Source organism: Electrona antarctica (genome assembly GCF_951216825.1).
Source record: "Electrona antarctica genome assembly, chromosome: 3".
In the NCBI taxonomy this organism is placed as follows: domain Eukaryota; kingdom Metazoa; phylum Chordata; class Actinopteri; order Myctophiformes; family Myctophidae; genus Electrona; species Electrona antarctica.
In genome coordinates this window covers 230414-257398 of record NC_136808.1, presented here as the reverse complement: position 1 = coordinate 257398, position 26985 = coordinate 230414, and the positions used below count along the sequence as shown (strand labels likewise).

The 26985-nt window shown below is 40.4% G+C and overlaps 1 protein-coding gene and 1 long non-coding RNA gene across 4 annotated transcripts; both read left to right on the top strand.

Moving 5' to 3' along the window:
- The first annotated feature begins 4331 nt into the window (after positions 1 to 4331).
- LOC306920059 lies at positions 4332 to 9395 on the top strand. Its single transcript, XR_013789607.1, has 3 exons — positions 4332 to 4475; positions 8359 to 8403; positions 8573 to 9395. It is a non-coding gene; the product is annotated as an uncharacterized lncRNA (long non-coding RNA).
- A 613-nt stretch (positions 9396 to 10008) lies between these two features.
- LOC306920058 (troponin T, fast skeletal muscle isoforms-like) lies at positions 10009 to 26616 on the top strand. 3 transcript variants are annotated; one of them, XM_079496669.1, is made up of 12 exons: positions 10009 to 11143; positions 13325 to 13342; positions 14051 to 14068; positions 15457 to 15475; positions 17974 to 18019; positions 21637 to 21753; positions 22367 to 22444; positions 24180 to 24290; positions 24758 to 24870; positions 24987 to 25077; positions 26083 to 26123; positions 26319 to 26616. In XM_079496669.1, the coding sequence occupies exons 1-12, from the start codon at positions 10996 to 10998 to the stop codon at positions 26353 to 26355; spliced, it is 837 nt and encodes a 278-aa protein (XP_079352795.1). In that variant the 5' UTR covers positions 10009 to 10995; the 3' UTR covers positions 26356 to 26616. The 3 variants fall into 3 exon arrangements, with proteins under 3 accessions (XP_079352795.1, XP_079352796.1, XP_079352797.1); XM_079496670.1 differs by lacking the exon at positions 14051 to 14068; XM_079496671.1 differs by lacking the exons at positions 13325 to 13342; positions 14051 to 14068.
- Positions 26617 to 26985: the final 369 nt, after the last annotated feature.

The window sequence follows — 26985 nt, the reverse complement described above, 5'->3', positions numbered from 1 at the left end:
ATTTTTAAACAAGATTAAAAAATATATTTAGATATTTATTATCATGAGAACGATGGCTTCCATTATCGTATTGCAACTTTTCAGGAATAGAAAGCCTGCAGTTTCTATTAGCTTGGAATCCCCATCGATGATGTCACTGGTGGACAGGTTTCTGAACTGCCCACAGCCCTCCTATATGAGACACAGACTGAGTAGAAAATAATTGTCGTATTTTTTCATGAACATTAGTGAGGACCAATTATATGAAGGCAGGTTGAAAAGTGGTGAAGTGGCCCTTTAATATTCCAAACGAGATCAGAACTTAGGACAGAACATTGCCGTTCTGATCAAAACCAGCGCCGTAGAGAGAGAGAGAATACATCCTAATAGCAAGATTTGCCATTGACAATGAAAGGGGATTTCCGGTCAAATGTCCGCTAAATCTTGTCCCCGCCCGTCTCAATATTTGCCATTGACAATGAACGGAGAAATGACGTCAGAATTCCGCTAAATATGACGTAAATTAAACATCAAAACATTAAACGCCTTTGACATTGAAGGGAAAACTTACGTCATATGTAAACGAGCAAATCGGCTAACCAATCACATGGTGGGAGTGCTCGCCGCTTGGCTAATAAGGGACCACCTTATGTACCTTATGTAGCAATGTCAATGTCCGCTAACATAAATTGATGTATGATGACAAGAGCGCCACTCATTTCACACGGGTGTGTTTCTTTTTTAAAGATTTGTTTTTTGGCTTTTTGCCTTTATTTTTTTTTATAATTTTTATCCCACGCTTTTTGCCTTTATTGATAGTTATTAGTGAAGACAGACAGGAAAGAGGGAGAGAGAAAAATGCAGCAAAGGTCGTCATGAACGGCCGGGACTCGAACACGCAGTGCGCTGTCAGGCCAGAGCCATATGTGACATGCGCCTGGACCGCTAGGCCAGCGGACGCCCCACCGACTTCAAAGTCGACACACGTGTTCTACACCTCTGCAGGGAGTGCAGTGCTCGGTGTCGAGACGGTCGGACCCACGGTTGTCCAGGGCCGCCACAAAAGGCCTGTGTCTGACACAGAACTCCATATGGTATACTATAGGAATAAAGGGACACACAAAGACACATACAGAAATCTCCATATATGGGCATAAAAAGGACACACATCTGCATAGACTCCATATTTGGGCATGCATGACAAAGAGCTCCATAAATGGGCATAAAACTGACACAGACATAATAACTGGGTTGTGCAGTAACATTGTGACGGAATGTGAGCTTGTAGATCTGCTATTTTCAGCAACGGGATATTGTGTAGAGGAATACTTACTAGTTCAGGTCCTGGAGGACCCCAGTATGTTTAAGGGGTTAATAACTATAACATAGTATACGCAGTACCACACTACTGTACGTACACTTGCACTATATTTATACTTGGAAAGATACTGTTAATAGCCTGTTAATATACTGTTGGTGCATTTTGACTACACATATCTCCTGTTAATAGCTCCTTAACCACGCAGGCAAGAGGTGATGTCAAATAAAAAATAAAACATTTGAAGCTATTATTATATCATAATATACTCAATACTCAATGTTTTCTTTTGAGCTTGATACCAAAACTATTGTCCCTTGTTCCGTGGATATACTGTAGGCCATGCATAAGCCTGCCATTTGGACAATTTGCTTTGTATTACAATGTTTTCTTAGAATTGCACAAAGCAAATAACATTCCAAATGCTGCTTCCAACGAGAAACAAACTTAAGCCTTCTAAACTGCTGCCTGGATACCTGTCTGTCACATTTGCAGCCTTAATCCCAGCCGGGCCGGGATTGCTGAGGACATAGATCAACATAATTCTGTGCCATTCGCGAAGAATGTGCAGCACAATCCCGGCCTGGCTGATGTTCAGAATACTACAGGGTATGACTTTAGTGAACAGAAAATGTTCACCAGTGAAGTCATCAGATTAGGTGAGTTCTCAGATGACTCAATGAGTACTAAAACACTTAAGCTTCACTCTATGTGGTGAACTGTGATGCACAAAGAATAAACTGTAGCCTATGTATCCTCAAACTATTCAAAACGCAGGATAAACCCGGCTATCTATCATTAAGCAGCATAGATTCAAATTTCTTTGTATAGATTCACAATGTTTGAGCAACCACTTCCATGAGGGATAGGTTCGAACATTGCATGCGAGCACTCTGGAACATGATATCCAAAGTGCTGCTTTGCTCTCCACACTTTCTGTGGACACAGCGCCTAATAGTACAGTTCATCTATACCTCATTATGCTGTATGCTTTATTTGTTTCCTGCTGTGTTATCTTAAAATGGAAGAGCCTCTCTGCCTCAAGACCAAAATCTCCCCCGACCAAGGAAAGATTCCTTCTATCTTTAAGATGTTTGGATTGGAGATTAGTTGCACACAGACAACAGTCACACGGACACACACACAGACACATGCTGCGTTATAAGCAAACTTATAATGCATTATAATCTGCGTATATAATACTGTATAATTATAGGCATCAGCACTCATAATGACTCATAATGCTTTATAACAATAATCATAAAACAACGCATTTTATTCTGATTTATAAGGTCTAGTATGAATGCATAATTATAAATGCATGATTACAAACTATAATAGGCTTGCCTTTAAGTGTTATGATTGCAATGAAATCATAACACTTGTACGCCTTTTATAATTTCCAGTATGTAATTATTCTTTGGCACTGTGGACTTTTTGGAAACACTTCTTATGTATCCCATGTTAATCTCATAGTTGCAATACATTATAATTGTATAATTGTATTTCACTATAAGTGATCATTTGTTGTTTTAAGACAATAAATCTATGCAAGAACAAGATACAACATACAATTATTTGATTGGTTTAATGGAGTCATAACAAACAAAATATTTAGTTCTGGTAAGGAACTCAAACTATATTTTTATTTTTATACCGTAGCGTAGCCTATATATTTTCAGAACACACAAAGCTGGGAATGTAATCCCCCCGACACACGCACGCACACACACACGCACGCACGCACGCACGCACGCACGCACGCACACACACACACACACACACACACACACAAAAATGTCAATCAATCAATCAATCCCCGGTAGCGAAGAGGCTATTTAAATTTAACAAGTTATTTATCACCAAGTCATGAAATCTAACTCATAGCAATAATTTACAGACTAGCTGACTGAATGATTTATTGACTGCATGGAATAACTGTCTGACCAACTGAACGATAGGCTGGCTAATAAATGGACTGACAAGTGGCTCACTATAACTTTGACCAAGTAGTACTGGATATAACTAGTAGTCTGGCTGACATGCCAACTGAACTAACTAATTGACCAACATGCTGACAGACTGCATGAATGATGGATGTACTGTCTGTCTGTGTGATCACAGCCTTGGCTGTGAGACACATGCAGGCACATTGTCTGCATGCCAAGCGGATGTGTAACAAGCCGTTGTCAGCTAAGACCCTCCTCCGACCTCCATTGCCTAGATTACTTTCTGTAGGATAATTCCCTGGCAGCCTTATTGTGGGCAAATATAGCAACAGAGATGTCTCAGCTGCTGTATCTTTTAATCCATTCTGAGCGGGAACCCCTTTTGGTGTTTCAAGCATTATGTTGTACTTTAGCTGTTGAAAAATAGCAGATCTACAAGCTCATAGCGCGGCACCGAGTGCCGCGCTACGAGCTTGTAAATCTGCTTTAAATCGTGAAATCTTTGAATATATATTCTTTCAGAGTGATTTTAGAACTCAACTCTTTGCTACTGGGAGGGTCCCTGCATGGAACAACATATTTTCAGAAGGGGGTCGGCGGCCAATGTCATATATATTTGGAATCCTTGACATGAATATGTTTGAGAACCACTGACATAGAAACATGGGGGTTTTGAGTGGTGTAAACCACTCCTACGACTGGCTTTGTTAGTTTACGTGTCTGTCTGTCTGTCTGTCTGTCTGTCTGTCTGTCTGTCTGTCTGTCTGTCTGTCTGTCTGTTCGTACCAAAAAATGAGCATGGTTGCTACGGTCACCCAGTTCACCCGGGTGTGATTTCATTACGTCAGACATTACGTCAGACCACAGCTGATCAGGCTATATAAGACCTTACACCACTCAGTTCACACGGGTGTGATTTTATTCAGAAAACCGTCAGGATTTAGAAGACTTTTTTTTTTTTTTTTTTACGTCAGGCCAAAACGGGTTAAACCTGAGCCCACTTTTCTCATCTACAACATCCCATCTATCTCCTTATCCAGAGACAGGGAACTAAGATGTCCACAAGCCTCCCCCCCCCCCCTATACCTCACACCCTCATGCAGCCAATGACAGACCTCAGAATATCAAGTATCACTATATCACAAGGCCTTATTCTCTGCGCGGAGCTCGCAGGTACTTGCAGACAGTCTTCCTCCACAGGGGAGCTTGCATCTTTCTCCTTCTCTGAGGTAAGATGGAAAGGATAGAAGCCACTATATCCATGCTTTTGAAAATGCATTGTTCTTGTTGAGCAACTTGTTGCAGACACTTTTAGCCTAAGCATGACATTAGCATTTAGAACGGTCTACAGCAATAGGGGTGATTCCTCAAATACCCTGTTTCAGGTATAGTTTGTGTGATATGTTTGTTTTGTATTTTTGGTTATTTTAAGCCAAAACTCTGCTTGTTGTATAGAATAGAGGGGGAAGTGGAGAGTTGTGACAAAGTTGTCTCTCCCACAGTATGAGAAGAACATTTGACATTAATCAATGAATGCTCATTAAAATCAGTTCCCTCACTATAGCAGAGACTGGGTGGATATTTCTGCCAGCAGGTTGGTTGTATGTGTACAATTACCAAACATGTTAAACATAAATGTATGTTCATGCTCAGGAGTGCAGATGGCAGTATTTGGGAGATGAGCTTTGTGGGCTTGGTTTGCATAATTTCCGAAATAATTATTAGAATAACTTTTTAATTAATACATGTAATTGTATAATGCTTCAAGATATAAGATTGAATTTGTTACATCTCATAAAAGTACACTAATGTAAACTTATTTGTTTTCAGTTCCTCTACATTTTCGCAACAATAACAAATAATTAAAATGACAAAAACAACAACATAAAGCATTGTACTGGTAAAGAAATATCTAAGGTTGTACATTCATCATAGCACTAGTTGTGTGTGTGTGTGTGTGTGTGTGTGTGTGTGTGTGTGTGTGTGTGTGTGTGTGTGTGTGTGTGTGTGTGTGTGTGTGTGTGTGTGTGTGTGTGTGTGTGTGTGTGTGTGTGTGTGTGTGTGAGCGTGCGCACCTTTGTTTGTTTGTGCGTGTATGTTTACATGTAGTCTTTGTATATAAAGTGCCAGCTGCCTGTGTGTGAGATAAGCTTGCGTAGCATAGATAGGTATGTGGGGGATTGTTTGTGCATAGCTGTCTCATTTCATGTCTGTGCATAGCTGCCTCTATGTTTCATGTGTTCTGAACAGGTTGTCGATACTACAGATATATTATAACATATTATGGAAAATAAATAATTCCTATCTAGAGTTAATGTTAACGGGTCAATAATTAATGAGTTAATCTTTTGATTTTAACAATGAAAAGATTGTTAGTAACAAGTAACAGGTCGAATTGCATGTGGCAGGATGGAGATTATTCTTTAGCAGGGCGGTTTCGTGGGTTCTTTGATGCTTGGCGGTCTTCTTCATTGCCAAAGGATGTGTAACATTTGCCATTTATATGTCATTGGGGGGACGCGTTTATCCACAGTGCCTTCTGTTACCTTGAGTGTGTTCGTTTTTAGAACGGGCAGCCCCCTTCGGGATTTAAACAGCTAACACTGGCCGTGTTAATGCCATGCTCTGCCCATTTGAGCTGTAACAGGACCACAAATCTTACCACACGCCTAATGTTTGCTGAAGTGTACAAACATTTCCAATGATAAATGATGATGGCTTACAGTTGGAGGCCATCGATATTGTCCTTTTCTTTTTGCTGAGTTTTGCGTGATCTGCGCAAAAGGACAGTTAACCCATTTTGGGCAGGAACCCCTTTTGGTGTTTTAAACATTGTTATAATTTAGCTATTGAAAAATAGCAGATCTACAAGCTCGTAGCGCGCCACCGATTGGCGCACTACGAGCTTGTAGATCTGCTATTTTTGAAAAATCGTGAGAATATTTATTTCAGAAAACTGGAGGATTTAGAAGGATCTTTTTTAAATTTTGAGGTCAGGCCTAAATGGGTCAAATGATAAGGGACAATATCGGTGGCACCCAACTGTAGCTATAGGGATAGGCTGGTGATATTCTCATAATGAATGTCCGAATGGTTGAGCCTTGAACGGTTTGCTCCCATCATTCTTTCCTATGACCTACTGAGACATGCTTCCACATTCTCTCTCTACCCTTTCGTCGGTTTTTCACACATCCCAGATATCCTCATTCGATCCCTCTGTTACTCATTCACTGTCACTCATACATACTTGGTATCTACCCCATCCGTATTTAACATTTGATATGGTGCTGATTCACTGGGGAAATGACCTTGGCCAGGGACAGACAGCCGCACGCAGCCCACATGCTAGACCTAATGTTATGGTCATCAGGAGTTCTCTTCATCGGCAGTACAGTAAACCGTACTGTCCATGATATGATGAGTGGTGCCCGGAATGGATGGACCAGTGGGATTAGTGAAGCTATTTGGACAAGGCTCCGAGCTGATGGTCTGAAATATGATCCCACTCTAATCCTCGCGACCTCTGCAGCTGTGCTGGATAGCGAAGTGTGAAAAAGTCATCCAAAGACACTTTATATATAACAAAAAGGATCACAAATGCTATGTACCCTTTGTAGGCTTTAGAGCAGACGAGTAAGCTCTGAGCATTGTGTCTCTGAACACTAGCTGAACACTTTCTGCTCCTTTTCACTGGTTACCTGTATATAGTAGTGCTACAGTAGATACAGTGCTAGCAAACTCAAATTCCACGGTTCCACATGTACTGGATAAAAGTGTCAGCAAAATACATGAAATGTAAATATGTTCATGAAAGGCTTTCACGTTATAGGCCTTGGATTTGTCAGCAAGTCGGCCATACATCCACCCATGACCAACATTTGCATTTTTGCCAGACGCCAGAGACTTAATGATAACTTGCCTATCCTAACATCACCAACATGTCCAAATTCTGGAGAATGATTGAAGAAAGATAACTTCTTTCAATGTAGGCTAAAATGTTTTCACATACACACTTGCACAGTTATATATATAGATTCATACAAACAGATATTATAATATAATCCATCACAGAGGACAGTCACCTGTAGTACCACACCCTTGGAGCAGTTCAATGGCATGGTCAAGAGCACTTTGGCAATGTTGATGGTTGGGGTTCTAGATGTGACACATTCAAATCATGTTAAATTCCTGGCAAGAAGCGACAAGAAAAAACCGCATAACATTGGTATTTTTATGTTTCACGCATTGTTGGCCTAAAACTGGACTACACTGATGTTTTTCAGAAACTTGGATCTTTCATTCATGTCCAGTTTGTCCACTTTGCATACACAGCAAATCACTACACTCACTGAGCACAATCATTTAATGATGGTGAATTAGATCAGGGGTTTTCAACCCGTGGGTCACAAAATTATTTGTGTGTGTGTGTGTGTGGTGGTGGTGACTGGTGGTGGTGTTTTTTATATAGAGTTTACATAGGCCTATGAACATGCATAATTGTTCCTTAACGATTATGTCTGGTTTCAGTATTTATTTATAATTTTGTACTGTATGTCTGTATTTTCTGTTATTAAGGTTATTGTCTGTGTCAATTACTATTGGGGGGGTTGTGAGACATGCTGCCCAAAGCATTTCCGGGGGTCCCCAGTCAAAAAGGTTGATAAGCCCTGAATTAGATGGTGTGTGTGTGTGTGTGTGTGTGTGTGTGTGTGTGTGTGTGTGTGTGTGTGTGTGTGTGTGTGTGTGTGTGTGTGTGTGTGTGTGTGTGTGTGTGTGTGTGTGTGTGTGTGTGTGGGTCTGTGATCTATACTGAGTGCATGTTTCATTGGGTGTTTTGTTACAATCTGCGTAATAAGAAAGACATGCCACATGTGCAAGTCATGAGTCTGATTAGAAATCAGAGGTGTGTGTCTAATTACAAATGGACATTGAGGAATATATTTTTAGGATTGTACCTGGTTGATCCACCAGTCATTTTGTCAGCCAGGCCACCTCGCTAATGATGAACACACTCGCTGTTGCAATAAAGGGGATGTTGAACGTGGAACTTTTTGGTTGCAGGACGGCCCTTATAAATGCAGCAACTCATCCATATGTCTTCTTCTCCCTTAGGTGATAAAAGTCTATTGTTGTCACCATGTCTGACACTGAGGAATTGTAAGTGTTTTTAAATCACTCAAGTTTTTATACTTTGAAATGTAGTGAAATGTCCTTTAAGTATAGTTATCTTTAACTAAATATACATTGTTTCCGACATTTTGTCAGGCCTGTAAATTGCCTCAAACAATGCATAATTTCTAAAGAATATTCTTTTCCCATTTTTCAGGGATCAAGTTGAGGGTAAGTGTTAGAAATAACAATGATAATGATTAAAGTGAATTGATTCTGTTGTCATCTTTAGTCTTTTCTGTCTTCGTTATTGTCTTCTTAATGTATTACTTCATGTACTCATTTCTTCTCCTCTCCGACTGGCCCCCTCATTCTCATTTCCGTCCCTGTCGTCTCTTCTCTTCTTCTCTCCTCCTCCCCAGCTTCCTTCTCCTCCCTCTCATCCCATCCTAATGTCCTCCACCATTATTCTCTTCCTCTTTTCTTCCTCCCTTTCGTCCTCGTTAAGAGTACATTTCTGTCCCCTGTTGGAGCCTGAGTTATACTTGGCTGCGTGCCACGCCGCGCACACACCGAAAATAGCTGTATAAGCCCTGCAATGCATTGTTTGTGTATCGGCTATTTTCGGAAAGTGACACTGACTGTCGCGCAACTAACTATAAAGCACCCTTAAGTATATAACTTAATATTATTATAAATACACAATTATTCAGTGGTTCACAACTCTGGTCCTAATGAACCGTAGTGTCTATTGGTTGTCTGTAGTCTGAATATTTAACCTGTAAACCTGAATCGCATAATTCAGGCTTATTAAAGTGGCCAATAGTCAATTGAAGCATAAAAGGCCAAGGCTTCTGTAATGACATTTATTGATTGATTGAATGCTTTATTAGTCAGAAATATAAACAGCACATACTGTAGTACTGTCTACATTAAGGGTAAAAGGATATCACAAAAACACCCTGAAATGGCTTGTTTCCATTGTGGTTATATGCATTCAATTAATCAACATAGCATAACAAATTTACACAATAATACATGAAACAGACAGTTGACTTTAGGAGATGAGAACCATTTACTTTAGAATATCTACCCATAACAGTTCTTATGCATATTTAGCAACAATCCAATAAAGAACTGTATAAATAATGATGTAATAATTATTCTGCTTGTTTTGTTTCCTTTTCACCATATCTTCTTTTTGCCAAACGTGAAGACGAGGAAGGTAAACCTGACTGAATCAACTTGACACTTAAAAATGTTCTCCATCCATACAGTACTAATGAGACCAGCTGTTCCCTCGCCACACTCTTAATCTGACGTGTGTTTGACGATGCCCAGTGTCTGCTTAGCCAGTTGTCTTTATGATTCACCAGACACTGATGTTTACCGTATTCATGATTTGCTGTCGATTGTATTATTTTTTTTACATACAACTCGTAAAACCCTTGTTTAATTACTGATTTAACATCAACTGATTCTCCTGGACAGATGGACAGATAAACAGACGGGTGGACAGACAGACGGACGGCCAGACGGCCAGACAGACAGACAGACAGACAGACAGACAGACAGACAGACAGACAGACAGACAGACAGACAGACAGACAGACAGACAGACAGACAGACAGACAGACAGACAGACAGAGTTACAACTAGGCTAAACATAGTGTTAATATTACCTTCAGATTTCAGTTTCTGAAGATCTAAGCTCACACTGCTACCTGTCAAACACTTCCACATTAAGGGTGACATCTCTGACTGAGTGACTTCTTTTTCTTTTTGAATGACAATGCTAAAGAAATGTGGCCAAAAAAAGAAGGAGACTTTTGTCTGGGCTTTTTCCACATTCTGTGTGGTGTGTGGCGTGTTCTCCCACCATAGGAAATGATTTCATCAACCTATTAATGTCACGTTCTGTTTTTAATGCACAGCGGCGTTAACTTGATCTCTTTCCCATCAACTGTTCCCAACCCCATCTCTCCATTCCATTCCTGTCCCATCACTGTTCCTTTCTCCAGCAGTGCTATCTCATGCTCATCCACCAAGTCAATCAATCAAGCTTCACTATTTTTCTCTGTGTAAAGCCTAATTTATGCTTCAGCGAAAACTGTTTTGTTTTTTTCAACTGAACCAACTCATTTGTTAATAATATTGACGCACATTTTCAGTTGAAAATGTCATTTTTTGTCACATGACTCGTTTTCGCCAAAACATAAATTTTTATAGGCTCAGCCCCAGTGCCATGACCAAGCTGTAGAAGGGATTTATACTTGTGTCGCACACCGAATATCACAGATTCTGTACGACGCTGGTGTGAAAGCAAGTATAATGACATGTTTGGGCAATAATTCTACTCGCATAATAGGAATCCATATATTTATTTTTAATCAAGGCACGTTGTTATACAGTTGTTATCTTGCTTGGGGGGCACACACACAGCAACATCTGGAGATTTTATTCCAACCTTATGCAGAGTTAAATGATAGCATTCCGGATTTGACTGCAGCGCACCCGCGCCGGCACTGGGGCTGACCGAGGTAAAGTGTTGTGTAATTTGCTATGTCCCTGTCTCATCCCTGTGGTCTTCATTTATCACCCTTCTTTTGAACCTCTCCCTGAACCTGGTGGCTTTACTGCATGCCCCGTGCTGCCCCGCCCCACCTAGCCCAGGAGGAGGAGATAGTAGAGGTAGAGGTGGCCCCGGAGGCCGAGGCCGAGCCAGAGCCTGAGCCAGAGCCAGAGCCTGAGCCAGAGCCAGAGCCTGAGGTGGTTCGTGAGGTAGAAGGTATGTGGCATCGGGGCGGCTCTCTTCATAACCCCCCACCAATTCTATATACACCTCAGTGGCGTGCACAGATAGACACTAGGGGGTGCTAGAGCACCCCCTGCCCTTTTGGCAATGTGCCCTTTTGGAAAAAAAAAAAAAAAAAAAAACCTTTTTTTTTCTTTCTTTTTTTTGATTTTTCGAAAATAGCAGACCTACAAGTTCATAGCGCGCCACTCGGTGGCGCGCTATGAGCTTGTAGATCTGCTATTTTTCAATAGCTAAAGCATAACATAATGCTAACACCAAAAGGGGTTCCCGCCCAAAATAGATTAAGGCAACCGGCCGGTTCCACGCGCTGCACAAGGTGCCCTTTTTTAACTTGAGCACCTGCCCCTCTAAATGTCTGTGCACGCCACTGATACACCTATATACAGCAGCGAACAGAAGGTCTGGAAGATATCCCCCCTATTTTTCTGCTCCCCAGGGGATCGTTAAAAGGCGTCCTTAGCAAAATGCTGACAGTTTAAAAAGTCACTGTTATATATTTTCACTGGAATCCAGCACGGATTTTTTTTTTTTTTTTTAATTTCCATTCCACTGTAAACAGACAGACAAAAACATATACTGTAAATATCACAAAACAATTATCTTACGGGGTCCCTGGCGCACTGAGCCTCAGTTCAGATTAACATCCAAGTCTTTCCACACCGTGCCTCCCCTTCATACAAGCCCAGTATGAAGACTGCAATAGATGTGCATCGTGGTGGAGGGCAAGCGGTTTACATGCGCACAATACTGTGATTATTGGGATTAATTAGGTTGAGGTGCTCAAGTTAAGTGTTCACATAGTTTGAGGGTGCACCGTTTCTCCTAGAGATTATATAAACGTCTTGTTTTAGTGAAATCAGTATGCCACATAATTGGCCCTTTCAAAGTGAAGGTACTGTAACTAAGTAACTGTTACTCATATTCAAAGTAACTATACTTTTGTAATTTGTACTTTTGCATCAATAGTTTTCAACACAAGTAATCCACAGTAACAGTATCATTCTTTATTAGAATGTTCTAGTTAAGTATACTGTACTCTTTCCATTGAATGCCTATTGTCCTTATTCTGATTAAGATAATCACGCTAAAGTGACACACCAGAATGGTCAGAGTCTTAATTGGGTTCAGTACAAGGTATTCGTGTGCATGTAAAGTTTTCCACTGACAACATCCTAGACACTGAGCACTGCTTTGGCCTTGTCTCAGTCCCTTCCTTATACCTGTGCAATGCACATCTATTGGAAAATATGGCGTGCCAGCAGCATCAAGCTAGCACCTATAGCCATTATCTGTTTAATGATCTGTTCCCTACAGAAACCCAGCCACCACCCTACCCAATGTCATCATTCTATGACTGCAGATGTGACTTAAATTTATTATTCCAATGAACATAAGTCACATCTGCTTTAAGACTCACAAATCAGTATCTGTCTGGCAACAAAGACTTTCATCCTGTAGGATCCATCAGCAATAGCAAACAAATCCTTGCAATTCTCATTGTCGTTAGCTAGTCCAATTAGGTAATCCAAAAAGAAAAAAAGGATTTGCCTTGTTTCCATCACATTTATTTCATGACAGATTTCCCACGTGTGTTTTGAACGTGTATTCTGTGTATAAGGGGAGTTAAAAGAAAACAAACTGCTCTTTACATGACTTAACGCTGCTCTCCATTGATGGCCACCTATTGACATACAGTATATGAAATTTGCAAATATGACCATCCCTAACAGAATGGAGGGCGTGGGCGCTGCTCTCATGTAAAAGGCCATTTCTTCATCTCCCATTGGTCCATGTACTGTCCATTCTTATCTATGTGCTTGAATGAAGAATGTGGTGGTTTTAAGCTGTTTGACACTGCTATCTCCATTTGCTCTGAAGCGTTTACATTGGGGTGTTGTAAGTCAATGAAATTCAGAATCTTATATCTATTTGCTCTAATGCTCATGTGCATTGTTTATTAATTTCAAAATTGTGTTTGTATATACACAATACACATGTAAGAATATAAGAACACCTCAATTTGGGTAAATGCGCTTTTTAAGCTCTGCATTGTAGAGACACACAAAGCTGCAATCTGCCACCGCAAGCCTCTGGAGTGTTGTCTTATTCTGTCTTATTCTGCTCTTGCTTTGGACGCTTTGCTGCATGCAGAGGCCTATGAAGAGGAAGGTACGTTCACTTGCATTCTTCTATCTGATCTTCTGACTGCTTTATAATCAGGGGCGTCGTTTGGGGTCCCAGACGATGGTAATTGCCCCACATAACATGTTACAGACATGTGTCTTGTCTGGCATCATACTTTCATTAAGCCACCTTCAAATTGATGGCCCTATTTTGAGAATGCAATTATAGGCAAGCTAAAATAGCTGATCTAGCCTGCCCTACACACTCACAATGCGATGCGATAGACTGGCTATTTCTGCTATTTATGTTTTAAATAAAGAGCTTAAGGTGGTCACTTTCTTGCCAAACATTTTTTTTTCTAAAATGACGCCTCTGGTTGAAGTTGGTCTTTCCATATTAGTCAGACATGGAGGTTTTGTACAATCTGTAACTGGACACTGAAGTCCAGTTAGTCATCCAAAAGTACTGATCAAAGGTTCTAAAGGTTCATGGGTGTTTATATACACAATACATACTATGTATGTATGTATGTATATATATACAAAACACATGGCAATAACAAAATGGACATAACAGAAGTACAGTATTAAATTATAATGCCATTGGGAAAACTCCAGTATTCCAAATCCTCAAGATACAATATCAAAATTTAATGTCTGAGCCGAGGGCACCAAGCTATAATGACCCACAGCTCATCTATGCTCTGCTTCTTTCTCCTTTTGCATGACATGACATGATCATATGCCCTGCCAGAAGAGGGAGAACAAGATGGTAGTTTGTATTTCCTGCTGATTCGCTCTTGCCTTGCCTGTTGTTGATTTGAGTGTGAGCGTCAAGTCAAATCCAAAATTCCTAATTCGAAAGAATAACAACTATTTTGAAGTTTTCATTAGCAATACAATTAACTATTGTAGGACAGTCAAACTGACAATCCTGTTGTAGTGTTTTTTTTGTAAGTGTGTGTTGAAGTATATTTAGAGCAACAAGCTCTAAACAAGTATTAGCATATTTACACACTAATTCAAACCAAAATTAACTATTTTCTGAAGACAGCCCGTGATAGTCAATTCATGGAAAAGGTTTGCAAGTACACAACAATATTCTTCTTTAAGAACTTCATGAAAATCTCCCTAAGATATTCAAATATACTGTAATGTAACAGAGAAAGAATGCATGGTTGATTTCATGTAATATAGTCCGGCAGTCGGGGGTGTGGACTGGGAAATTTGGTATATAGTATTTTTTTATTGGCCAAAAGTATTGTCTATATACATACATTCATGAATCCACTTGCTGACCCGCTGTCGTTATTGAGCAATTTGTTTTATAGGGGTTTATATGTGATCCTACCATTAAATTAACATCCTATAGAAGGCAAAAATGTCAAACCTTCCTTATGCTTTAAGTAGCATGTCAAACTAGGGGGTTTTCATGATTCTGAATCCATTCCAAGCATTAGTTTTGCACAAAAAACACTCCTTGGGCTAAAAACAGCCATAGCCACTTGTATAGCCAAATGTGCTGACCTCATCACATTTGTCATGACGGCTATGGCCGTTTTTAGCCCAAGGAGTGTTTTGTGTGCCTTATATAGGATGCTAATGGTATTGGTAAACCCCCATAAAAACATTTGCTGAATGCCGACAGCCGGTCAGCAAGTGGATTCATGAATGTATGTATAAGCCAATAAAAAAGACTATTTTGCACTTTAAACAAAAGATACCTGTTGGCTGCCGGACTAATACAACCCCTTGTTTTAAACTTTGAAAGCTCCCCTCTATTTAAATTACATGGCTTTATGGTAGAATCACTTAAGTCTCTATTCTCCACTTCCATGCACGTAGTAGGGGAATTAAAGTTGTGCATGTTATAAAAATGTACAACTTGAGGTGACCAGACCACTCTTTACTATTGTGTATTTACAATTCTTTTTCATTGGTAAGAGACTGAAATATGGCCACATTGTGAAGTGTTACAAAATATAACACAACTGAAAATACAGTCTACAGTATGTAACCACAGTTACAGTTTCCCCCATTAACCCAGCAAATAAAACACCCAATTTCGCCTTTTGAAACCTGGTTACTCTTTACAAATGTGTTTCTCTAACGAAACCAACTCTTTTTCTCCCCGTTGTTATGTTGGGACCAAATGAACAGAGGAGAAGCCAAAGTTCAAGTGAGTATGTTGTTCCAAATGTGATAATGTGTTTAGTTCTTAATAGTACATTATACTGTAGTTGTCCCTACGATGCATGCATGACATCATGGAACAGAAGCATCTCTGGCCATGGACACACACAGTATGAACAATCTGCACTATCGTAGTGCAAGTGAAATGAAGAGTGTGAAAGTTGTATAATGGTTGATATGGAAGCATAAAGCTGCCAAAATTCAAATGAAATGGCAAATACAAAAAGTCAATTGAAATAAGACAAATGCTTTTTCATTTTCAGGTCATTAACGCATTTCTTGAGACAAAAAATAATCTAAAATGCAATAGCATTTACATTTAATAATAATAATAATGAATTGCTTTTTTATAGCGCTTTTTCAAGTGCTCAAAGTGCTTTACAATGGTTCATTCATTGGGAGGTGAAGCGGCAAACAGTCGACACCAGCGTCCTCACTTCCCACATTCACACACCAATGGTGGTGAGCTCACACCGACCGACTCATTGGAGGCAATGTAGGGTTCAGTGTCTTGCCCAAGGACACTTCGACATGTGGACAGGAGGAGCCGGGATTCGAGCCGCCGACCCAGGGATCATTGGACCACCTGCTCTACCTCCTGAGCCACAGCCGCCCCGTTTTAATCTACAGATGTGCTCATTCTATGACACAATTCAAATTATAAATAAAAGATCATTTGATTTTCAATTTTCAAAAAATGCCCTGCTAATTAGTGGACAATATTAAAATGAAAATGCAATTTAGAAAATTCTAATGAAATAAGATATATGACAAGTAAGACGCGCGAACGCGGGAAGCGAACGCAGCTCGTAAATTGCAAAAACAACAATTAGAATAAATTACGTAATTTTTTAAGGTTTTTTTTAAGTTCTCTTTTTTTGTGTTTTTTAAGATTCTTTTTTAAGGTAAGTTTTTTTTTAAGTTAAGTTTTTTTTAAGTTTTTCCTTTTTAAGTTTTTTTTTAAGTTAAGTTTTTTTTAAGTTAAGTTTTTTTTAAGTTAAGTTTTGTGTGTGTGTGCGTGCGTGCGTGTGTGTGTGCATTTTTGTGTGTGATACAGCTGCGCCCTCTGGTGGTGGGCGGGTGGTGTTACAGCGTGACACACACACACAGACACACACACAGACAGACAGACAGACAGACATGATCTGCTGGGTCTCATAGTAAATGCTCACTGCGTTCGCAATCACTGCGTTCGCAATAATGAACACATTTAAGTGAATATACAGTATAATGCAATAGCATTTACATTTCATCTCCAAGTGTGCTCATTCTGTGTGGATGGTGTCGTCCACAGTAACAGTTTTTGTATTACCTTTCGTTTGAAATCGGCTGATAGAATTTATATAGCGCCTTTCATGAACCCAAGGACGCTTTACAAAATGTACCAACAACAATCAAAGACTATATGCCATAAGCCTGAGAAAATAAGTGTCTTTTCAAGGCAGCCTTAAAAGAGTCCAGTGTTGGAGCATGGCGAATCTCTATTGGAAGAGAGTTCCACAGGGTGGGGGGCTGCCACACTGAACGCTCTGTCCCCGAAGGTTCGCTTGACTGCCTTGGGGACCGCTCTGCGGGCCACTTAAGGAGTGCCTCCACATGGGACGAGCTCGGTTCTGGGGGCCTTCCTAGCATTACTGCTAGGAAGCATATGCATATTACGGTGGGAAAGTGCAATCATCCAATCCACTACTAAGCAACTCAAAGCATGGGTGAATACCAACCATTTACCATTTTGGCAAATGGTAACGCTACAAAAACATTTGCCAAAATGGCAACCACAAGTTACCAGACGGCTCACTTGTGTTTCATGTGTCCGTGCCATCTAGTGGCTGGACCCCATATGACTCTCTCCGAGAGGGACTTAAGCTAACCAATCAGGAGCCAATCGAGTCAGTACCATCAGGGGAATACACTGGGGATCGGCTCACATAACCAGCTGTCTGTGCTGCTCATCCTACAAATGGGACATAAGTGTAAATGGACAAGCTTCCAAATTATATAAGAGACCACTAGTACGCTACAATAACAACAGGTTATGGTAATCGCACAAACACACATTTATAAACTTTTTTCCCCCTCCATTTATGAAGGTCCCTTTTCTCATTTGGCCAATAGAAGTAGAGCACACCACACTGACACTATAGTCAACATAACCACAAGCCCATTACCTGTATAAATTGTATGACTTTTATGCTATGAGTAATGTAGATAATGAGAAAATAACTCCTAAAAGAATATAAGATACTGAAACAGGCGGAAGAGTGTTCTCTGATTAGCCAATGGATACGTTTCAATATTATGTGGTGTAAAACAAACAAAACTAAAACAAAGTGGGCAGAGAGAGAGAGAGAGAGAGAGAGAGAGAGAGAGAGAGAGAGAGAGAGAGAGAGAGAGATTATTATTATTATTATTATTATTATTAATAATAATAATAATAAACAACCTTAAGAATTAAACTATTTTTGTTTTCTTACTGTTCTATAGACCAAGTGCACCTAAGATCCCTGATGGTGAGAAAGTCGACTTTGACGTAAGTTAACTGAGCATCTTCTTAAGCACTCTTCTTTACCTTTACCAGGGCACACATTCATACCTGGTAGCTTCTAGGTACCTTTACCAGGGCACACATTCATACCTGGTAGTTTCTAGGTACCTTTACCAGGGAACACATTCATACCTGGTAGTTTCTAGGTACCTTTACCAGGGAACACATTCATACCTGGTAGCTTCTAGGTACCTTTACCAGGGCACACATTCATACCTGGTAGCTTCTAGGTACCTTTACCAGGGCACACATTCATACCTGGTAGCTTCTAGGTACCTTTACCAGGGCACACATTCATACCTGGTAGCTTCTAGGTACCTTTACCAGGGCACACATTCATACCTGGTAGTTTCTAGGTACCTTTACCAGGGAACACATTCATACCTGGTAGTTTCTAGGTACCTTTACCAGGGAACACATTCATACCTGGTAGCTTCTAGGTACCTTTACCAGGGCACACATTCATACCTGGTAGCTTCTAGGTACCTTTACCAGGGAACACATTCATACCTGGTAGCTTCTAGGTACCTTTACCAGGGCACACATTCATACCTGGTAGCTTCAAGGTACCTTTACCAGGGCACACATTCATACCTGGTAGCTTCTAGGTACCTTTACCAGGGCACACATTCATACCTGGTAGCTTCAAGGTACAGCTATAGGACCCTGACTGGGGCCACCATTCAGGCTGGGAGTATCTCACATTTGCCACCTTGAGAGTTAATTGCCAAAGACGAGCACTGACATTTTGATTTCATTCCATAAATCCCCCCACTCCCAACATTATTTCTGTTACAAATTAATGTATCAACTAATATCAGGCTCTAGGCCTGTTTCTTAATTGTTACGGCTCAGTGTCCCATATAGCTTCCATCTTCTGGAAACCGGGAACTACAGTTTTGCACAGAACATATTAGTCCCAAGAATATTATGTCAGAAAAAAGTGGTAGTGTCATATTGTTTCATACTGTATAATTGTATATGGTTCTGAATATTTGGAACGGTTTCAATTGTGTTTGCTTCACCTTGCTGGACATAATGGATTACAGATTGATTGAATTACTCTACAAGATTTGGAGGGTGGGCTACAGCCATAGTTTGGGTATACACTAGAGTCTAGTGTATGCCGCCTGATTTGACCGAAAATAACACTAACCCTCCCCCGAAAGCAATATTATAGCTACTGGGCTGCAGGCGTCCTATTGTTGCGTCGTTGTTGTTGTCACACGTCTAACCATTAGACGTGCGATAACGACGGAACAATAGACTCTAACGACCCTCGGCCATTGAAATGTTAATGCAAAAGAGATGCATCCAGAAGACGCTACATTTCGCGCATATGCACGTAGACAGCAGACACATACAGTCCTACATGTCCCGACCCAAATACTGAGGAGGTCAAGTAAACGTGACGTTGTTGTGATTAAACATAATGTGCCACGAAAAATAGCTGTCCAACTGTCCATACATGATCGCCTCGTTCGGCCAACACAATATATCTCCCTCCCTCCACAGAAGCGCATGAGTGATGCCTGATTTATTCTTCGTCGTACACGTGTTCCATGCTGAAAATTGCTGATTTACAAGCTCACAACGCGTTGCGGACGCAACGCGCTGTGAGCTTGTCGATCAGCTATTTTCAGCACGTGGAAATATGCAGGCTGTGAGAACCATAGATATATCTATGGTGAGAACTGAGACCCTTCACAATAAAAGCATGCATCTTTCACAAGTTGGCCCATAATAAAGACAAGGAAAAGGATTAAGAATTAGGTGGCATTTCACATTGCATATGAGCTATTTTTTCTCCAAAATGTATTTTTCTTCAAGGAATTTTATTATTAAATTCCCCAAAGTTTTTTTATTCAATAAAGTCTGAGGTTCTATATGGCTATGGGCTGTGGTACTGTGGTAATAATAATAATAATAATTCAAAAAAGAAAGAACGAAAAAGAACTACAATAGTTCATTTTTTGGAACCATGAACTTTAGTTCAAAATATTGAATGATGAATATATGAATATATGAATATATGAATATATGAATATATGAATATATGAATATATGAATATATGAATATATGAATATATAAATATATAAATATATACTGTATATATTATATACACATACATACACATATGTATGTATATGTATATAGATAGGCCTATACACCGTATATCTAGGTGTGCCCTGAGATTTTTAGGCTATGAAAAGTGTGCCCTGGGACAAAAAAGGTTGGGAAACACTGCACTAGACTATAAATAGAAGAATAGTGGTAGCGATCTGATTGACTCAAAGTCAATCAGATCGCTACTCACTACTCATACACAGTAAAAGTGATAACTTATCCATTTGCAACTCAGAGAGTGTACTTGAATGCAGGGGCGCCGCTGACCATTTGGTTGCCAAAAGTATTTTGCTCAAAGAAAAACATTTTTTTTTCTCCACCTGAAGATGGAGTGCCTTAGTTTTTCTGTTATAGTCTTCACTACTATCCAGCGGTGTGCAGTGCCACTTGGTGGTAGAATGCAGTTGTTAAGTCTCTTTATTTGAACATTGTGTTAATTAACCCCTAAACCTAACCCTGCGGTGGCCGAACGGATAGCGGCGCGGTCTTGATACCGGAAGGTTCCCAGTTCGAACCAGCCGTCCGACACGTTAAAATTACCACCGCTGAAATGCCCTTGAACAAGGCATCAACCACTACGATGAAATGTGTTCTATGAGCAGGGCCTGGCTGGAAACAAGTTCTTGAGCTTAGCCCAGATACCCTGGGTAAATATAGATTTCATTTCATTTCATTTCATTTCTCTACACCAAATCTAACTATAAATGCATGGCTGACACAGAACTCCATATACAGGAATAAAGGGACACATAGCTAATCTTGTAGATCTGCTATTTCCCCCCAGTTCATATTTAGCATTCCTAAATGCCTGGCTAACCCATGTACCACCATCAGGCATCAACGTGTTGATCAGTGTTGTTTTTGTCGACTAAATGAAAAGATGTTCGTAAACTACCTTTTTCCACTGACGAAAACAAAATGGAAACTAAATGAAAACTAAGCTATGATGACTAAAACTTAAGACTAAATGTATTGACAATTTAATCAACAGCTAAAAACTAGACTAAAATGTTAGGAAGGGACTAGTGAACAAGAGATCCAGTACAAGTCATTTTACACTTGGTTGCATGCTGAAAATAACCAATCTACAACCTCACAACGCATTGCAGTGCAACACTGTCATGGTATGCAGAAAGTTGAACCCAAAAGCAGAGCCAAACACAGGAACCAAGTTAAAGGGGCATTCCACTCATTTTCAACATTTTACTATGTCATTAATATACCTTAGAGCTGTTGTGTGGAAATAATAAAAAAGTCCCCCCCATGCTGTGTTTCCTAGAACTGGAGGTCTGAAAAAAATCATTAACATGGTGAAACACATCTTGATGATGTCATCAAGATGTGTTTCACCATGTTAATGATTTCTTTCATACTTTTCATACTAGGAAACACACAATTTGCTGTCAAAAACAACACTGACGTTGACTTGAACTGTCTCTGGCTGACTATACGTTCTTCTTTTGGCTTCCCGCAGGACATCCAGAAGAAGCGTCAGAACAAGGACCTGAATGAACTGCAGGGGCTGATAGACTGTCACTTTGAGTGCAGGAAGAAGGAAGAGGAGGAACTTATTAGTCTCAAAGACAGAATTGTGAGATCCAACAGTTTTTGAGAGATGCCTATAGCCTTTCCAGTATACGTAGCTGTGTGTGTGTGTGTGTGTGTGTGTGTGTGTGTGTGTGTGTGTGTGTGTGTGTGTGTGTGTGTGTGTGTGTGTGTGTGTGTGTGTGTGTGTGTGTGTGTGTGTGTGTGTGTGTGTGTGTGTGTGTGTGTGTGTGTGTGTGTCCGCATATGTATGTATGTATGTATGTATGTATGTATGTATGTATGTATTGTATGTATGTATGTATGTATGTATGTATGTCCGTTTCAGCATGGACAGCTGCAGTAGCACTCTGTGACCTGGGGTGGCACTGTTGGGCACCTAGCACTGTGTGACCTGGGGTTTGCACTAGTTCAGTACAGTACCGGCTATAACAATCACATAGTTGCACCGCTCAGTTCACACAGGTGTGATTTTGTAAACTATCCAGGATATTTCTCCTGAAGGGCATATGTTCGTATCTAAATTACATCTAAATCAACCAAATTAACCACATTTTAAAGCAAAAAGAAAATGAGGTATTTGGTGACATTTTTGCAGGACAGTACTTCATATTCAGCCCCAAGCAATATTAAAGAATACCTTACTGTACTTTGTTTAGGAGAAGCGCAGGGCTGAGCGTGCTGAAATTCAGAGGGTTCGTGCTGAACAGGCCAAAGAACGCGAGGCCAAACGTGAGGTATGTAATTGGGAATTAGAGTTCAAATATGCAAGTTTCTTTCCAGCACTCATAAACATACATCTGTTTTTCGGTGATTCCATTCATTTTACATGTTCCAACGTTCAATGTTTTTGTTTGGAATAAATTGAGGTCACAACTCTAATACAACATTTCAATGCACATACATGTACAGTATGAGCGTAATGAATAAAATCTCTTGAATCATAAATACCCGCAATGCATCTTCATTAGGGCGGGCAGACAGACAGACAGACAGACATACATACAGACAGACAGACAGACAGACAGACAGACAGACAGACAGACAGACAGACAGACAGACAGACAGACAGACAGACAGACAGACAGACAGACAGACAGACAGACAGACAGACAGACAGACAGACAGACAGACAGACAGACAATCAGTAAGAAACAAACCAATTATCTACAATTCTACATACACATAGTACTTGAGGTAAGACATAGGGGGCTCCATTTTCGTCACCGCTAAACCCCTTATCCCTAAACTTCTTTGCCTTTTTTACTATTTTGAAAACATTTTTGAATAGTTCAACTAGACAATCTACATTGACACATTGTGAGCTTGTAGACTGGCCATTTTAACTATTCAAAAATGTTTAGCAAAATAGTAAAAAAATGCAAAGAAGTTTAGGGATAAGGGGTTTAGCGGTGACGAAAATGGAGCCCAAGGTGCGGTAAGTAGTAGTAGTAAGCCTTGCCGAGCCATGAGGCCCATAGGGCAGGAGCCTATCTCCTGTTTCTGTAGCATGAGGCAGCTTGATGTACAAGTACACCCCCAGGACATGACGCTAGTATGTCGCAGGGACTTACCCCCTATCCAACCCTTGATGATGAGTGCCAAGCAGGGAGGCATTGGGTCCCATTTTTAGAGTCTTTGGTATGACCCGGCCGGGGATCGAACCCCGACCTCCCAGTCTCACGGCGGACACTCTAACCCACAAGGTCACTGAGCTGGTCAGTGTAGTACCTGAGAGGTAAGACATAAAGGTGCATGAGCATAGCAGCAGATATACTGTTCATGATATGCTATGGACTTCAAGTTAAGGTGCGAGAAAACTAAACAAAAGTCAGTGCGTTGCACATGGGATTATGGTGCAAATGGTGTGTTGACCAAATTAACAACTATCTGACAGTATATACAGTAATAGCCTGCACTATATACAAGATAAAACAATACGCACAAACAGCTGTGTCGTTACAGTATCCCATCCTATATCTGTAAAGATTGGCAGCAAAAATATACTGAGGTTTGTAAAGATTGACATCTATGGGTCAATCTATTACATGTTTTTTTTATGCCTGTGTGGTTTGGATACCTGGATTGAATAATACAGAAAATATCTGCTTGATAAAGATAAAGAAAACATTATTGCCCATAAAATGTAACATAAAATGGAAATGTGCCTTTGGCACACTGCCAGTCAGTATACAAGAATAAAACCATTTCATAGAATAAATACAAATGCATTAAAATACTATATAAAAATGCATTCCCATAACACAGCAACATAGTGATCATGGGCTGTATGGATTTGGTGGTAGAGCTATTTAAACAAACAAAGTCTTGCAACCCTTTTTTGCTGTACGGTAATGGCTGATGGCAATATGAGAGATCAAATGATGGTGGGTTAAGATGGTGTGTAGAGTCATTGTAAATCTGAATTGCCATTTGGATGATTTGTTTACATTTTGATTGGTCCTTTGACAGGCTGAGAGGCAGAGAAAGGAGGAAGCAGACATGGGGAGGAAGGCTGTGGATGATGCCAAGAAGAAGTCCGCTCTAACCAACATGGGATGTGGCTACAGTGGCCTGCAGAAGGTACGATGGAAAAAACGCTCTTCCTGTGCTTCTCTCAATGTTGATGTAACACCACATTGGGCAATATTCCACGTCTATGACCAGAGTGGTGCAAATTGCCCAAGTTGAATTTGTTCCTATTCAAGTGATTTTCACCAAACCGAACAGAGGAACAGCCATTGTTTAATTCACTGCATTTTTTGAGTGGTGCAAACCACTCCAACAACCAGCTTTGTCTGTATGTGTCTATGTATGTGTGTACCTGTATACGTGTGTGTACCTTTACGTGGGACCCAAAAAAATGAGCATGGTTACTCAGGTCACTGACATTACGTCAGACCACAGCTGATCAGGCTGTATAAGACCTTGCACCACTCAGTTCACACGGGTGTGATTTTTTTCATCACATCCAGTTTAAATGCACCTTTTTACCTGGAGATAAACCAAACAAGCAAGCCTGGTTGTTTGTGATTTTTATTCTGTTCAAGGTGGAGGCGAAGCGAGGAAAGAAGCAGACAGAGAGAGAGAAGAAGAGGAAGGTCTTGCTGGAGAGATGCAAAACAATCGACAACGTTGACAGTCTCAGTGATGACAAGCTTAGGTGACCCACAGGAGGGATTTGACAACAATTAATGAAGACAAATAAAATACAATTTCTGGTGTGGAATTGTTATATATATTTGTTGACATTAAGATTGATGTGCCATTGATTCTCAGGGAGAAGGCCCAGGAACTGTGGAACTGGATGCACAACTTAGAGGCAGACAAATTTGACACCCTTGAGAAACTTAACAGGCAGAGATATGAGGTCAGTAGCTAACAGCTGTGGCTCAGGAGGTAGAGCAGGTCGTCCAATGATCCCTGGGTCAGCGGTTTGAATCCCGGCTCCTCCTGTCCACATGTCGAAGTGTCCTTGGGCAAGACACTGAACCCTACATTGCCTCCAATGAGTCGGTTGGTGTGAGCTCGCCACCATTGGTGTGTGAATGTGGGAAGTGAGGACGCTGGTGTCGACTGTTTGCCGCTTCACCTCCCAATGTATGAATGAATTAACCATTGTAAAGCGCTTTGAGCACTTGGAAAAGCGCTATAAAAATGCAATTCATTATTAACTAAATTATATCATGATATGAGGTCAGTAGCTAACTAAATGCTGCATGCCAGCAGTGGTGGAAAAAGTACTCACTTGTTTTACTTAAGTAAAAGCATCAATACTGCAATATAGAACTACTCCGTTACAAGTAAGGGGCGACTCACACGGTCGCAACAGATTGATGTATGCTTGTTGTATGAGATGTATAGCTGATGCAAGCTCGCAATGCATTTCCAATGGGAGTCACATGGTTTGACACAACATTTGTGTTGTATGAGGGGGAGGGCGGCAGTCGAAACACAGCCGAAAGCCATACAACACAAAAGTAAAAGTACTCATTATGCAGAATGTCCCATTTCAAGTTTTCAAATGTATAAAAATCTTTTGAAAATAGCAGATCTACACGTTCACAAATGCGTCGCAATGCGACGCATTGTGAGCTTGTAGATCGGCTATTTTCAAATGGCTGAAATGTATTATATGGCTGAAGGGGTTAATGTATGTTTTTATATATAATCTACAAAGTAACTAGTAACTAAAGTTTCCAAATGCATGTAGTGGAGTAAATGTGCAATATTTGCATCTGAGATGTAGTGGAGTAGAAGTAAAAGTATTGGAAATACTCAAAATTGTAGCCTACAGTACTTAAGTAAACGTACTACAGTAGTTACAGTACTTTCCACCACTGGTCAAATGTCTGTCTGTCTCGTATGTTCTCAGGTCATCTCGCTCAGGAACCGAATTGACGAGCTACAGAAGCAGTAAGTCCCCACAGCCCGCACCATCACTGTATCCATGTCCCCTATCTATCTATCTATCTATCTATCTGTCTATCTGTCTATCTGTCTATCTGTCTGTCTGTCTGTCTGTCTGTCGAGTTTTAGTGTGACACTGACTGAACAGTATTTTAACAACACCACTGACAATCTGTATCATGTGCTATTGACACTTTGCAGCAGCAAGAAGGGCGCTCATACCCGTCGCAGAAAGTGAACGGCCCCATGCTGATGATCACCACCAGGAAGAGGTGCCTTGCCCCATGGCTTCCAACCAACAACCCAGAGCCCGCCAACCACTGGACGTCTTACAGTCTTATTTCTTATGTTAGGCTATTGCAAGGAAATTGGTGGATTTCTTGTGTGTCCCCTAACACCGGACCATTGTTACATTATTTTTTTGTAAATACAATGTGACGTTCTGGCACTGCAACTCTGCTCTCCGCAGCATAATAAAATCCCTATTCAGCCCAAATGATGTTGTATGTTTGAATGGTCTGGGGTTATTGTGAAGATTTGTGCAGAATTTGTGTTCACTACACCTATTCATTGAATTAGTAGCATTGTTACAATTATTTTTTGGCAAATCACAAATGTGGTCTATTTCCTCTGAAATAGACCTGGCTATAAATATGTAGTTGTCAAGACATGTCTATATAATTGCCCACAAAATCAATCAATTAAACGTGTTAATAGTTGGTCCAAATCTAAAGATATTCACTGTGTGCATCTGATAAGGCTATAAGTCATGGGTTCCCAAAGTGGGGTCTGGGTCCCCCTAGGGGTACTTGAGGGAGTTCCAGGGGGTACCTAGCTCAATTAGAGATAGTTAGGAACCAAATGGACC

What these genes read in the sequence shown, in the direction of transcription:
- LOC306920058 (XM_079496669.1), top strand. Translation starts at nt 10,996, where the DNA reads ATGCCCCGTGCTGCCCCGCCCCACCTAGCCCAGGAGGAGGAGATAGTA. An exon ending in GTGAGAAAGTCGACTTTGAC is followed by an intron (nt 18,020 to 21,636) that starts GTAAGTTAACTG and finishes GGCTTCCCGCAG; the next exon opens with GACATCCAGAAGAAGCGTCA. An exon ending in GCTACAGTGGCCTGCAGAAG is followed by an intron (nt 24,291 to 24,757) that starts GTACGATGGAAA and finishes ATTCTGTTCAAG; the next exon opens with GTGGAGGCGAAGCGAGGAAA.